The sequence below is a fragment of the Pristiophorus japonicus genome, chromosome 17, assembly GCF_044704955.1.
Source record: "Pristiophorus japonicus isolate sPriJap1 chromosome 17, sPriJap1.hap1, whole genome shotgun sequence".
Lineage (NCBI taxonomy): Eukaryota > Metazoa > Chordata > Chondrichthyes > Pristiophoridae > Pristiophorus > Pristiophorus japonicus.
In genome coordinates, this window is record NC_091993.1 from 122,989,672 (window position 1) to 123,004,641 (window position 14,970).

The 14,970-nt window shown below is 46.2% G+C and overlaps 1 protein-coding gene across 1 annotated transcript in view; it reads left to right on the forward strand.

Annotated features, from left to right (window-relative positions):
* Nucleotides 1-585: 585 nt before the first annotated feature.
* Nucleotides 586-14,970, forward strand: part of mfsd4aa (major facilitator superfamily domain containing 4Aa) — a 72,690-nt gene continuing 58,305 nt past the window's right edge. The window contains exon 1 of the mRNA XM_070859487.1: nucleotides 586-1,018. Within this exon, the coding sequence (XP_070715588.1) occupies nucleotides 792-1,018 (227 nt within the window). The 5' untranslated portion in view covers nucleotides 586-791. The remainder of the gene's footprint in view (nucleotides 1,019-14,970) is intronic.

Genomic DNA, 14,970 nt, shown 5'->3' on the forward strand with positions numbered 1-14,970 from the left:
AGACGGGAGGATTCGTGCAGTCGGAATCTCTCTTGTGTGTTTCCAGAGGTGGAGCCTCGATCTCTCAGCAACGCCTCCTAGGACGGGGCTGCACTCTCCTGGCTTTGCCCAGCATTCTGTGCCAAGCGGGCACTGCAGATCCTGCCAGGCTCTTGCCGTTTCAACTTGCCGTTGAAATGAGTTTTATTTAACTTCAGTCGAGTTTAGGTACGTTTTAGTTAGCTTCAGTTGAATTTAGTTGAGTTAACTTTAGTTGAGTTTGAATTAACTTTATTTGAGTCTCAGTTGACTTCGGTTGAGTTTAGTTACGTTTTAGTTACCTTCAGTTGAATTTAGTTGAGTTTGAGTTAACTTTAGTTGTTTTAGTTGAGTTTGAGTTAGTTTTAGTTGAGTTTGAGTTGCCTTCAGTTGAGTTTTAGTTGAGTTTGAGTTAACTTTAGTTGAGTTTTAGTTGAGTTTGAGTTGACTTCAGTTGTTTTAGTTGAGTTTGAGTTGACTTCAGTTGAGTTTTAGTTGAGTTTGAGTTAACTTTAGTTGAGTTTTAATTGAGTTTGAGTTGACTTCAGTTGTTTTAGTTGAGTTTGAGTTAGTTATAGTTGAGTTTGAGTTGACTTCAGTTGAGTTTTAGTTGAGTTTGAGTTGACCAGTTGAGTTTGGGTTGACTTCAGTTGAGTTTGAGTTAGTTTTAGTTGAGTTTGAGTTGACTTCACTTGAGTTTGAGTTAGCTTCAGTTGAGTTTAGTTGAGTCGAATTGCCTTTACCTGCCCTCTGCCTCTCTCTTTGGCCCCGAGATGTTCGACGACCGCCGATGGGGACTCTTCAAGCGAAACTTGCAGCCCACCCTGACTCTCTGGAGCGCTTTCTGTTCCTTCGGGCTCTGCATGGCTTTTCTCGGTCCCACCTTGCTCGACCTCCGCTGCCAGACCCACTCCAGCCTGCAACAGATCACCTGGGTGTTCTTCGCACAGAACTTCTGCGTCCTGGTCGGAACCATCATTGGCGGGGCCTTCAAGAAAACGTGAGGCATCGACTGATTTCACATTACCCATGGGCTTGAATGCTCTGTTTAATTCCTGCGTCTCTCTCTCTCGCTCTAATGCATTTTACCATCCGTTGCGTTTCACTTTCCTCTCCCTAGCTCTCCGTGGAATTGGCGTTTTCCCAGCTTGTGTGCATGAGAATTATGTTTGGGCTGCTCATTCAAGCAACCGTGGGCGGCCACTGAAGTGCAATGCTTGAATAAATCAAGTTCAGTTCCTGTTACACGGGATTCCGATCTCACTGGATGTGACCAGCGTGGTGGGATTGTCATTTCTGTTGTACAGTCTGGTTACAGTAAGGGCTTGGGGATTTGCAGCGTCTGAATAAGTCAAACACCGTTTGCAACATTTTTTCACCAATGTTTCTATTTGGGATCGAACTCTGCAATACAGTATGTTTTTTTTTCTCTATCCCTGACCCAGTGATACTGTGAGAATGATGGAATGAAAGGTACAAGGCTGGATGTGGTTTTAAGCCATACAAGTATCGACTGTGGCTCAGTGGGTAGAACTCACTCTGAGTCAGAAGGTTGTGGGTTAACATAGATATAGAAACATAGAAAGTAGGTGCAGGAGCAGGCCATTCGGCCCTTCGAGCCTGCACCACCATTCAATATGATCATGACTGATCATGCAACTTCAGCAGTACCCCATTCCTGTCTTCTCTCCATACCCCTTGATCCCTTTAGCCATAAGAGCTACATCTAACTCCCTTTTGAATATATCTAACGAACTGGCCTCAACAACTTTCTGCGGTAGAGAATTCCACAGGTTCACAATTCTGAGTGAAGAAGTTTCTCCTCATCTCGGTCCTAAATGGCTTACCCCTTATCCTTAGTCTGTGACCCTTGGTTCTGGATTTCCCCAAAATCGGGAACATTCTTCCTGCATCTAACCTGTCCAATCCGTCAGAATTTTATATGTTCAAGTCCCAATTCTCAGAGATTTGAGCACAAAAATCTAGGCTGACACACCCAGTGCAGTACTGAGGGAGTGCCGCACTGTTCGGAGGGGCTGTCTTTCAGGTGAGACATTAAATGGAGGCCCCCTCTGCTCTTTCAGGTAGATGTAAAATATCCCACGGCATTTATTTCGAAGAAGAGCAAGGGAGTTATCCCCGGTGTCCTGGGGCCAATATTTATCCCTCAATCAACATCACTAAAACAAATTATCTAGTTATTGTCAGTACAGCTAGACTGCATACTCCGACTCAACCAATACAACATTCAGTCATTTTGGGTCAACATAAAGAAAGACTTGCATTTATATAGTGCCTCTCACGACCTCAGTGCTTTACAGCCAATGAAGTATATTTGAAGCGTTGTTGCTGTAGAAATGTGGGGACAGGAGCATTCTGCACCTGGTTTGCCAACAGTTTAATTCTCAGTAAACTGATCCCCACTTTATCTGGTTTAATACTTGACTGTGCATGCTTCAATTTTCAGTATTATTTCAACAACAACACCATCTTGAATTTATATAGCGCCTTTAAAGTTTAAAACATCCCAAGGTGCTTCACAGGAGTGTTATGAGACAAAGATTTGATTCCATTACATTTTCTGGGAGTCCTCTAAGTTTCAATCTTTTTTTTAAAAAAAAGTTAATTTCGCAAAGGACAGAGGCAGAATGTCTTAATTTATCGATGAGAATATCGGGTGTAAAAAGCTCACTAGGTCAAAAACTTTAACAAAACAGTTTGCACCTTAATCTCTTTTGCCAATTAAATATCAACTTTCTTTCAGCTTGAGCTTTCAGGTTTTATTTTATTTAAGTGGCATAGAGTTTCACACTGTTTGATGCGGGGCTGGAAACGAGCGAAGAAAAGTTCTAGAAATGTTGACAGATGTTATCTCCACATTATGCTGGGGCACAGAACATAAGAACATGAAATAGAAGCAGGCCCCTCCAGCCTGCTCCGCCATTCAATACAATCATGGCTGATCCGATCATGGACTCGGGTCCACTTCCCTGCCAGCTCCCCATAAACCCCTTATCCCTTATCGTTTAAGAAACTGTCTATCTCTGCCTTAAATTTATTCAATGTCCCAGCTTCCACAGCTCTCTGAGGCAGTGAAATCCACAGATTTACAACCCTCAGAAGAAATTCCTCCTCATCTCTAGTAACAAGATGCTCGTATAAAGTTCATAGAATCATACAGCAAGGAATGTGGCCATCGGCCCATCGTGCCTGTGCTGGCTCTTTGAAAGAGCAATCCTGTTGGTTCCACTCCCCCTGCTCTTTCCCCTTAGCCGTGCAAATTTTTCCTTTTCAAGTGTATATCCAATACCCTTTTGAAAGTCATTATTGAATCTGTTGCCGCTGCCCTTTCATGGAGTTTATTCCAGATCGCTGCATAAAATAAATGCTCCTCATCTTTTGCCAAGAAAGTTTTCTTTAGATAAGATAGTTATGGCTAAGGAAGGCCGTTCGGCCCATCTAAATTATTCATCCAGACAGTCCATTGCAACATCTCACTCTTTCTTAATTGGTTCCAGGGTTTACAGCACCATTCTATCTGGAAAAAGACTTGGATTTCTATAATGTCTTTCATGATCTCAGGATGTCCCAAAGCTGATTAAATACTTTTGAAGTGTAGTCACTGTTGTAATGTGGGAAACACGGCAGCCAATTTGTGCATAGCAAGATCTCACAAACAGCAACGTGATAGTGGCCAGATAATCTTTTTTTCACTGTTGTAGATTGAGGGATAAATATTGGCCAGGACACAGGGGAGAACTCACCTGCTCTTCTTCCAATAGTGCCGTGGGATCTTTTACGTCCACCTGCGAGGGCAAATGAGGCCTCGGTTTAACATCGCATCCGAAAAGACAGCACCTTCGACAGTGAGGCATTCTCTCAGTTCTGCACTGGGAGTATCAGCCTGGATTTTGTGCTCAAGACTCTGGAGTGGGACTTGAACTTACAACTCAGCTCATGCATTTAATACCTTCCAATGTGAGGAAAAGCTTCCTGATATCAATCCAGAATTTAACTTTTACTGGCGTGAACCTGTAACCCCAGCACCCACCCCCCCGCCGCCCCCAGCCTTGTCACAATTCAATGTATCTTATCCATTCCCATAACTATGTTTTATAGTTCTAGACGTTCGCCTCCCAGGCACCTCTGTTCTAGGCCGTTAAGTCCAGGTTTCTCTAGACTTTTGCTAAAACTGTTCCTTCAACCTGTCTAGACAAGTGCGAAATGTAACCCACATTTCCTGAAACTTTGCTCTCACTAAGAATGGTGGCAGTTTGGGGATGTTGGGTGGGTTGATTAGTCTGTTCAGGCGAACAGTGAATGACGATAAACCCAAACAATGAGATTTAAATCGTGGCCTGACTGGGCACGGTCCAAAACAGAAAGAGAAAGACATTTATCCCACTGGGTTTTTGGTACTCTGTATTCATTGCTCCTGAATGCCGGCAGGTTTTGGAACCCCGAGATTTGCAAAGAAAATGTCACAAAATTTATAGGAAACGTTTAGGTAAAGTAGAGCTGCAAAGTAGAGGCCGTTCATTTGAAACTGAGATGAGGAGGAATTTCTTCTCTCAGAGGGTTGTAAATCTGTCTCGGAGAGCTGTGGAGGCTGGGTCATTGAATAAATTTAAGACAGAGATAGACAGTTTCATAACCAATAAGGGGATAAGAGGTTATGGGGAGCGGGCAGGGAAGTGGAGCTGAGTCCATGATCGGATCAGCCATGATTGTATTAAATGGTGGAGCAGGCTCGAGGGGCCGTATGGCCTACTCCTGCTTCTATTTCTTATGTTCTTATGTTCAAAGAAGGTTCACGAGGTTGATTCCTGGGATGAAGGGGCTGTCTTCTGAGGAAAGGTTAAGCAGGTTGGGCCTATACTCATTGAAGAATGAGAGGTGATCATATTGAAACAACATTCTGAGGGGTCTTGACAGGGTGGATGCAGAGAGGATGTTTCCCCTCATGGGGGAATCTAGAACTAGGGGGCATAGCTTCAGAATAAGGGGTCGCCCATTTAAAAGGGAGAAGAGGAGGAATTTCTTCTCTGAGGGTCGTGAATCTTTGGAATCCTAAATTCTCTACCCCAGAGACCTGTGGAGGCTGGGTCATGAATACATTCAAGGCTGAGATAGAGAGATTATTGAACTACAGGGGAGTCAAGGGTTATGGTGAACAGGCAGGAAAGTGGAGTTGAAGCCAAGATCAGATCAGCCATGATCTTACTGAATGGCGGAGCAGGCTCGAGGGGCCAAATGGCCTACTCCTGCTCATATTCCTTATGTTCTTATGTCCCAGCAGAAAAAAAAACTTTGATTGCTATAGGACTCGGAAGAACTGGCCAATTCAGAACAATGACTTGTGTGTACATAATGGGTCCATGTTAAAGAGAGCAACATTTACTTTAGAGTTGTAATTTACTTATCAGCATAGGAACAGAAGTGGGTCATACAGCCCCTCGGGTCTGCTCCACCGTTTACACACGAGAGATCTAAGGCCAGATCACAACTGTGCTGGGTTTTCTAACCTCTTGGATATGATTTTCTTTGGGCTATTGAAGAAGTAATGCCCTTGTTTCTAGGAAATTTGAACTGTTTCAAAGAAGTACTCTTTGCATAGGTGTAGTACAAAACCAGTAAAGTAACTGTGTAGTGTCAATTGTATTTACGAGTTGGCTGTGATTCTGTCAACAGAAGGGTGTTAGCCACTTTAGGTTTACAGTTAACCCAACAGTTTGAGACTGGAAGCGCAACTATGACTCCCAGAGAGGCCGTGATCCCCTCCCCACCCCCGGAGAGGCCGTGACCACCCCGGTGAGACTGTGACTCCTGAGCGGCAGTAAATTCAATCTGTTGGTGTAAGTGTCACAGGAACAATGAAAACATTTTCATTTCTGTAAAGGAGGCTCTCAAATACAGAGAAATGTCCCCCAAGGGGCCTTTCGAAAGGAATGTGTGCTGAGCCACGGTTAGGGCATGGTTTTGAGGAAGTTTTCAAAGGCGGAGAGCAGCAACGAGGAAGAAGTTTACGGAGGGGGCTCTGGAGGGCAGGGCTGAAGGTGAATCCTTCACCATCAGTGCTGGGGCAATGAGTGAGGGGCAGCACGACAACAACAACAACAACAACTTGTATTTATATAGCGCCTTTAACGTAGTAAAACATCCCAAGGCGCTTCACAGCGGTGTTATAAGACAAAACAGATACATTTGACACCGAGCCGCATAAGAAGAAATTACAGCAGATGGCCAAAAGCTTAGTTAAAGAGGTAGGTTTTAAGAAGTAGAGTTAGGACAGGGTGGAGTCAGCAGACTGAAGAGTTTGGGAGCGAATGTTAGCCTGGTGGAAATTGCAGTGCTAAGGTGGGCCAAGGCCATTGGATGGACTTGAAGCTGAAGACAAGCATTTGAAAGCCAATGAACTGTGGGAGAGGGAGCCGGTCAGTGTAGGCCATCCGCCACGTGAGTGATGGGTGAGCGAGGATTCAATGGTACAGAATACGGGCAAAGGGCGGAACTTTGTATAAAGCTCCAGGCTGAGGCCTTGTTTGACCTGTCTGAAAACCATCAGTTTTTATGTGCCGGCAATTTTCTGTCCACCGACACTTGAAAGTCACCGGCACCGTGACAGCGATTTGCCGATAAGCCGGCCCAGTGCGCGCAGAGGGCCCCCAGCGCTGCCAGCTCACCGAAAATGTCCAAAACCGTCCGGGAAATGGCAGCAATCACTGGAGACCACTGGGAAAGCTTATGGTAGGTTGGGGAAAAACTCAACAGGGCCCACCCAATTCAGCCGTGGTCTTTATTTATGGTGAAAGGCAAGAACCTGTCGAGCTGGTCTCTTCACCTTCCAGCTCTTGCACTGCCGATCAAGGATGTCTTATTACAGTTATACAGGGCCTTGGTGAGACCACACCTGGAGTATTGTGTGCAGTTTTGGTCTCCTTACCTAAGAAAGGATATACTTGCCATAGAGGGAGTGCAGCGAAAGTTCACCAGACTGATTCCTGGGATGGCAAGACTGTCATATGAGGAGAGATTGGGTCGACTAAAGTATTCACTAAAGTTTAGAAGAATGAGAGGGGATCTCATTGGAAATATAAAATTCTGACTGGGTTGGAGATACTGGATGCGGGGAGAATGTTTTCCCTGGCTGGGAAGACTAGAACAAGGTCATAGTCTCAGGATATGGACTAGGAAATTTAGGACTGAGGAGGAGAAATGAATTCACTCAGAGGGTGGTGAACCTGTGGAATTTTCTACCACAGAAGGCTGTGGAGGCCAAGTCACTGAATATATTTAAGAGGGAGATGGATATATTTCTAGAAACAAAAGGCCTCAAGGGGTATGGGGAGAAAGCGGGAATATGGTGTTGAGATAGAGGATCAGCCATGATCATATAGAATGGCGGTGCAGGCTCGAAGGGCCGAATAGCCTACTACTGCTCCTATTTTCTATGTTTCTATGATCTGGACCATCGACCATTGTCGCTTCTTTCTGCTATTCCAGCTCGCTGTGCGATTCCATAAAGTATCTTGTTTCTTTCTTGTTTATTCGCTTCTAAAGACCGCTCAAACTGTTCTCTCTGGTAGATTATGCTAACTGCAGCTACCACAACAAAAACTTGTATTTATATAGCGCCTTTAACATAGTAAAACATCTCTGGGCATTTTACAGCAGCGTTATCAGACTAATATTCGACTTCGAGCCACATAAGGAGATATTAGGACAGGTTACCCAAAGCTTGGTCAAAGCGATAGGTTTTAAGGAGCATCTTAAATGAGGAGAGAGAGAGAGGTAGAGAGGCACAGAGTTTGAGGGAGGTAATTCCAGAGCTTGGGGCCGAGGCAACAGAAGGCACGGCCACCGATGGTTGAGTGATAATCAGGGATGCTCAAGAGGGCAGAATTAGAGGAACGCAGAGATCTCGGGGGTTGTAGGGCTGGAGGAGGTTAAAAGCGATAGGGAGGGGCGAGGTCATGGAGGGTTTTGAGTACGAAGATGATGATTTTAAATTTGAGCAGTTGCCGGATGTGGAGCTAATGTAGGTCAGCGAGCTCAGTGGGTGATGAGTGAACGGGACTTGGGTGCGAGTTAGGACACGGGCAGCTGAGATTTGAGTAAGTTCAAGTTTATGGAGGGTGGAAGATGGGAGGCTGGCCAGGAGAGCATGAGAATAATCGAGTTTGGAGGCAGCAAAAATACGGGTGAGGATTTCAGCTGAGCTGAGGCAGGGTTGGATTCTTTCCATGCTGCACCTCGAGTGTGAGCTGTATGAAGGATACAAGCCACGAGATATCACCCTGCCGTGCAAATATTTCACTTTTGAAAAGAGCTATCCAATTAGTCCCACTTCCATGCTCTTTCCCCATAGCCCTGCAAACCTTTCCTTTTCAAGTCTATATCAAAATCCCTTTTGACAGTCCCACTCCAGGGAGTTGAGCATGTAATCTAGGCTGACGCTCCAGTACAGTGCTGAGGGAGTGCTGCACTGTCAGAGGTGCCGTTTTCAGATGAGATGTTAAACTGAGATGCTGTCTGTCTTGTCGGGTGGACGTAAAAGACTCCAAGACACTATTTCGAAGGAGAGCAGGGGGAGTTATCCTCGGTGTCCTGACCAATATTTATCCCTGAGCAAACACCACAAAGAGATTATCTGATCATTGTCACATTGCTGTTTCTGGGAGCTTGCTGTGCGCATATTGGTTGCCGCGTTTCCTACATTACTACACTTCAAGCACTGGCTGTAAAGTGCTTTGGGACGTCCTGAGGTTGCGAAAGGTGCTATAGAAATGCAAGTCTTTCTATATTGAATCTGCTTCCATTACCCTCTCAGGCTGTGCGGTTCCACTAGTATTGATGCAGCACTTTTAATGGTCTTGGGATGTCCCAAACCACTTTGCAGCCAATGAAGTTCTTGGCTAACATGGAGGATCTCCACAGGGAGGAGGAATATACCCCGGGCTTCCTTTAATGCCTCTGTGGATGATTACACTGGGCATGAGCCATCCAGATCAGGGACCTGCTGGTTCAGTCCCGGTCTCTGCCCGCTAACACGCCTGCTGGCATGGACAAGTCTGTGGTAATTGGACAAGGTGAGGAATAGGATAGATATATAGGGAAGGAGTTATTTTTTTGGGTGGAGGGTCCGTGTTCTCGATCAGGCCAACATCCCCAGCGTTGAAGCACTGACTACACTCGACCAGCTCCGCTGGGCGGGCCACATTGTCCGCATGCCCGACACAAGACTCCCAAAGCAAGCGCTCTACTCAGAACGCCTACACAGCAAGCCATCCGCAGGTGGGCAGAGGAAACGTTTCAAGGACACCCTCAAAGCCTCCCTGATAAAGTGCAACATCCCCACTAACATCTGGGAGTCCCTGGCCAAAGACCGCCCTAAGTGGAGGAAGAGCATCAGGGAGGGTGCTGAGCACCTCTAGTCTCATCGCCAGCGCATGCAGAAAACAAGCGCAGGCAGCGGAAGGAGCGTGCGGCAAACCAGACTCCCCACCCACCCTTTCCTTCAACCACTGTCTGTCCCACCTGTGACAGAGACTGTAATTCCCACATTGGACTGTTCAGCCACCTGAGAACTCACTTTTAGAGTGGAAGCAAGTCTTCCTCAAAATCAAGGGACTGCCTATGATGATGATGATGGAAGGTAAACGCTGACAGACTAGTTGGGCCGAATGGCCTGACTCCGTGATGCAACTTCAAAGGCATGTTGTCCTTTATTGCCAGGAGGTTGGAGCACAAGAGTAAGGAGGTTTTACTATAATTCTACAGGGGTCTGGTGAGACCACACCTGGAGTACTGTGCACAGTTTATCCTTAACTGAGGAAGGACATCGTTGCCTTTGAGGCGGTACAACAAAGTTTCACTAGACTGGTCCCCAGGATGTGAGGGTTCTCCTACGAGGAGAGATTGAGTAGATTGGGCCTATACACTCCTTCTAAACTGGAGTTTAGAAGGAGAGGTGACCTCATTGACCCATTCAACATTCTGAGGGGGATTGACAGGGTAGATGCTGAGAGGTTGTTCCCTAGGCTAGAGAGTCTAGAACCAGGGGTCACAGTCTCAGGTTAAGGGGTCGGCCAGTTAGGACTGAGATGAGGAGGAATTTCTTCACTCAGAGGGTTGTGAATCTTAAAAATCCTCTATCCCAGAGGGCTGTGCCTGCTTAGTCATTGAGTATATTCAAGATTGAGATCGATAGACTTTTGGGCTCTAGAGGAATAAAGGGATATGGAAATCGGGCGGGAAAGGGGAGTTATCAAAGATCAGCCATGATCTTCTTGAATGGCGGAGCAGGCTCGAGGGGCCGTATGGCCGACTCCTGCTCCTAATTCTTTTGTTCGATGTATTTCTGTGTATCACGTAACTGCCAATGAAGCAACAACAGTTTGACCAACGCACTTACTGCACTGTGTGTTTGGCAAATACAATCTACTACCACAGTGTCCCTATGTGACAACTTGCTGGACAAGGTGACCTTTGAAAGAATTGTAGCATCTGTGCCATTGCTGATCAGCAGGCTGGCTTTAGCACTGGAAATAAAGGAACAGGAGGAGGCCATTCAGCCCCTTGAGCCTGCTGCCATTCAATTGGATCATGGCTGATCGGCATCTGAACTCCATCTACCCGCTTTGGTCCCATGAACCTTGCATAACAAAATTCTGTCAATTTCAGTTTTGAAATTTTCAATTGATCCCCCCAGCCTCAACAGCTTTTTGGGGAAGAGAGTTCCAGATTCCCACCACCCTTTTGTGTGAAGAAATGCTTCCTGACATCATCCCTGAACGGACTCGCTCTAATTTTAAGGTTACTCCCTCTTGTTCCGGACTCTCTCCCACCAGAGGAAATAGTTTTCTTCAAACTAACCAATCGCATTCTTTAAAAAAGACACATTTCTATAGCGCCTTTCATGACCACCGGACGTCTCAAACGCTTTACAGCCAATGAAGTACATTTTTTTGGAGTGCAGTCACTGCTATAATGTGGGAAACACAGCAGCCAATTTGCACACAGCAAGCTCCCACAAACAGCAATGTGATGATAACCCAGATAATCTGTTTCTTGAGAGATAAATATTGGCTCCAGGAATAACTCCACTGCTCTTCTTCAAAATAGTGTCATGGGATCATTTATGTCCACCTGAGAAAGACAACCCCTCCGAAGTGCAGTACTCCCTGAGCATTGCACTGGAGTATTGGCCTGGATTTATGTGCTCTAGTCCCTGGCGTGGGACTTGAACCTACAACCTTCTGACTCAGAGGCGAGGGTGCTGCCTACTGAGCTGATACTGCAATCAAATTAAACACCTCAATTAGATCACCCCTTAATCTTCGATACTCAAGGGACTAGAAGCATAGTGTAAGCAACCCGTGCTCATATATTTTACCCTTTCAGCCCCAGTATCGATCTCGTGAATCTGACCTGCACCATCTTTTTGCTGAGGTCTGGTGCCGAGAAGTGAATGCCTCTCTCCTCATATGGTCTGGAACCAAGAGGGGCATTTAGAAGACAATACATTTGCAGATGATACTAAAATAGATGGGGTATTGGTGTCAGAAGAGACAACTCAGAAACTGTAGCATGAGTTGAACAAGACGTGAAAGTTGTATTTATATAGCGCCTTTAACAAAACGTCCCAAGACGCTTCGCAATAGTATTATGAGATAAAAAAATTTGACACCGTAAATAGAAATTAGCGCAGTCGCTTGGTCAGAGGTAAGTTTTAAAGAGTGTCTTGAAGGAGGAAAGAGAGGTGGAGAGGTTTAGGGAGGGAATTCCAGAGCTTGGGGCCTAGGCAACAGAAGGCACGGCCACCAATGGTTGAGCGATTATAATCAGGGTTGCTCAACAGGGCAGAATTAGATATTAGATGAACGCAGACATCCCGGGGAGTTGTGGGACTGGAGGAGATTACAGAGCGAGGGAGGGGGCGAGGCCATGGAGGGATTTGAAAATATGGATGCGTTGCTTAACTGGAAGCCAATGTAGGTCAGCCAGCACAGGGCTGATGGGTGAGTGGGAATTGGTGTGAGTTAGGACATGGAACAGTTGTTATGCTCTGGATTGCACTGCCTGAAAGGGAAGCAGATTCAATAGCAACTTTCAAAAAGGGTAATTGGATATACAGGTATATGTGAAAAGGATAAATTTGTTGGGCTGTGGGGAAAGAGCAGGGGAGCGGAACTAACGGGATTGCTCATTCAAAGAGCCGGTATAGGCACAATGTGCTTTAGGAATCTACGATTCAATGAACCTTGTTAAGCTTGACGCTAAAGGTGTCCAACCAAGCCAGTGCAGCAATCCACAAGATCAATAAGATCAACAGGATGTTCAACTACGTGGCCAAACCAGTAAGTGAGCAAAGCTAATTATCAAACATTATAGGGCTCTAGTCAGACTGTTTCTCAAAGTACCTCTGCGTCTAGTTGCCAAGCAACGAGAGACACTCAGTTGCTCAAGGCAGTGTAGAGCAGAGCCATAAACAAGGCTGAGGCTTGTGTTACGTTAAGAATTAGTTTTTCAGTCTTTATAAAAATGATCAAAGGTACTTTATTGGGGGGGTTGGAGTGGGAGGGGAGTTGAGTAAGCGAATGTTACATTGCATAGAATTGACGACAACAACAACAACTTATAGCGCCTTTAACATAGTAAAACGTCCCAGGGCGCTCCACAGACGTGTTATAAGACAAAAAATTTGACACCGAGCCGCATAAGGAGAAATTAGCGCAGGTGACCAAAAGCTTGGTCAAAGAGGTAGGTTTTAAGGAGCATCTTGAAGGAGGAAAGAGAGGCGGAGAGGTTTATGGAGGGAGTTCCAGAGCATAGGGCCTTGGCAACAGAAGGCACGGCCACCAATGGTGGAGTAATGATAATCAGGGATGCTCATGACGGCAGAATTAGAGGAGCGCAGATATCTCGGGGCGGGGGGGGGGGCGGTTACAGAGATAGGGAGGGGGTGAGGCCACGGAGGGATTTACAGCACAGGAACAGGACATTCATTCCAAATGGTCCATGCCGGTGTTTATGCTCCACTCGAACTTTCTCCTACCCCTCGTCATCTAACTCCATTCCCTTTCCCCTCATATGCTTGTCTGGCCTCCCCTTAAATGCATCGTTACTATTCACTTTAACCACTCCCTGTGGCACTGAGTTCCACATTCTCACCACTCCCTGGGTAAAGAGGTTTCTCCTGAATTCCGTACTGGATTTATTAGTGACCATCTTATATTTATGAACTCTCCCCGACAAGTGCAAACATCTAGCTTACACAGACAGTACCTCCTCCTCTTAAAGCTAGGTCTGCTTTCTTTCTTTGAACACAAGAAGGCCTGATAAGAGTGTGTTTGTTCCAGCTTTAGATTCGCCCTCCGCATAAGTTTCTGATGCAGGGGAGCTGTTCCTAACGTTGTCTGAATCTGCTGCACATAGTGTTATGGTAAGTACTGTGTTCCTAACACAGATGAGGCTGCACACAGGGAGGTTAAAGTAACAGTGACCTCAGTCTTTAACAAGACGCTCCAGAGTGAGGAACAGGCCTTAGGGGCCGGCTTATATACAGTGCTCCCAAGGGATGCTGGGATCCCTTGGGACTTCAGGGGATGCGCTCCCTGGTGGCAAAAACATGGGAGTGCATGCTTTACAGATACACAACAGCAAGGAAGTTTGGGGATTGTCAGGCTATGAAGTCTAACTGGTAGCCATGGCTTTCAGGCCGCTTTCGGTGCCATGCCTCTCTGGTGTATCCACACATGGGTGAGGAATCAGGTTCTGTGTTTCTGTTCTAGGATAAACGAACAGCGGCTTGGTGAATTTATGCTGCCATCTTTTTTTGCACACATTGGCGCTCATCAAGTCATCAAGGGATGTCCGCGCTGGGGAATGGAACTCTCGTTAATCTCAGCCACTCATAGGACCATAGGAACAGGAAGAGGCCATTCAGCCCCCTCGAGCCTGTTCCGCCATTCAATGAGATCGTGGCTGATCTGCGACCTAACTCCATAAACCCGCTTTTGCCCCATATCCCTTAATACCTTTGGTTAACAAAAATCTATCAAGCTCCGATTTAAAATTAACAATTGACCTAGCATCAATTGCTGTTTGTGGAAGAGAGTTCCAAATGTGTGTAGAAGTGTTTCCTAACTTCACCCCTGAAAGGTCTGGCTCTAATTTTGAGGCTGTGCCTCCTAGTCCTAGACTCCAACCAACAAAAATAGTTTCTCTCTATCTACCCTATCCGTTGCTCTTAATCACCCCTTTAAGCTTCTAAATGACTGACTCCAACCCTAGTTTGTGTAATCTCTCCTCGTAGTTTACTTTAACTCCGTGTCGGCAGCAAGCGCCACCAGGGCAGGAGTAAAAACGAGGAAAAAAACAAAAGAAAGAAAAAAGGACTTAGATTTCTACAGTACCTTTTATGACCTCGGGATGTCCCAAAGCGCTTTACAGACAATGAAGTACTTTGAAATGTAGTCACTGTTGTAATGGAGGAAATCATCCAGTTGGACTCACGGTAAAGGCCTCCATTAGCTGCCTCAGCAGTTTGCCTCAGCCACAACCATACAATCATAGGGAGAGAAATTCGTAGCGCCCCGTTTCGGGTGCTAACTTCAGAAAGCTGGATATATTAGCGCCAGGCGCTACAGATTCTCAGCGTTCTTTAAATACGGTGTTAGCGCTCCAGGAAGGAAGTGGCGCACTAAATCAAGCGCTCCACTTCCTTCCTGGAGTGCTAAAGGACGCAGGCGGGGCGGGAGTGGTGCAGCGCTGCCCCGTTCCGAGTCTCCTTCCCTCCCTTAAAGGGACAGGCCATCGCTGCAGGCTCTGCATTGGGACCGGTGAGCTGGTCTCCCTCAGCAGCCGCGATACGGCCCGAGCAGGCCCATGCGGTCCAGCAGAATGCCAGGCCGATCGATCACGGCCGTAGACTAATGGGGACAATTGAAC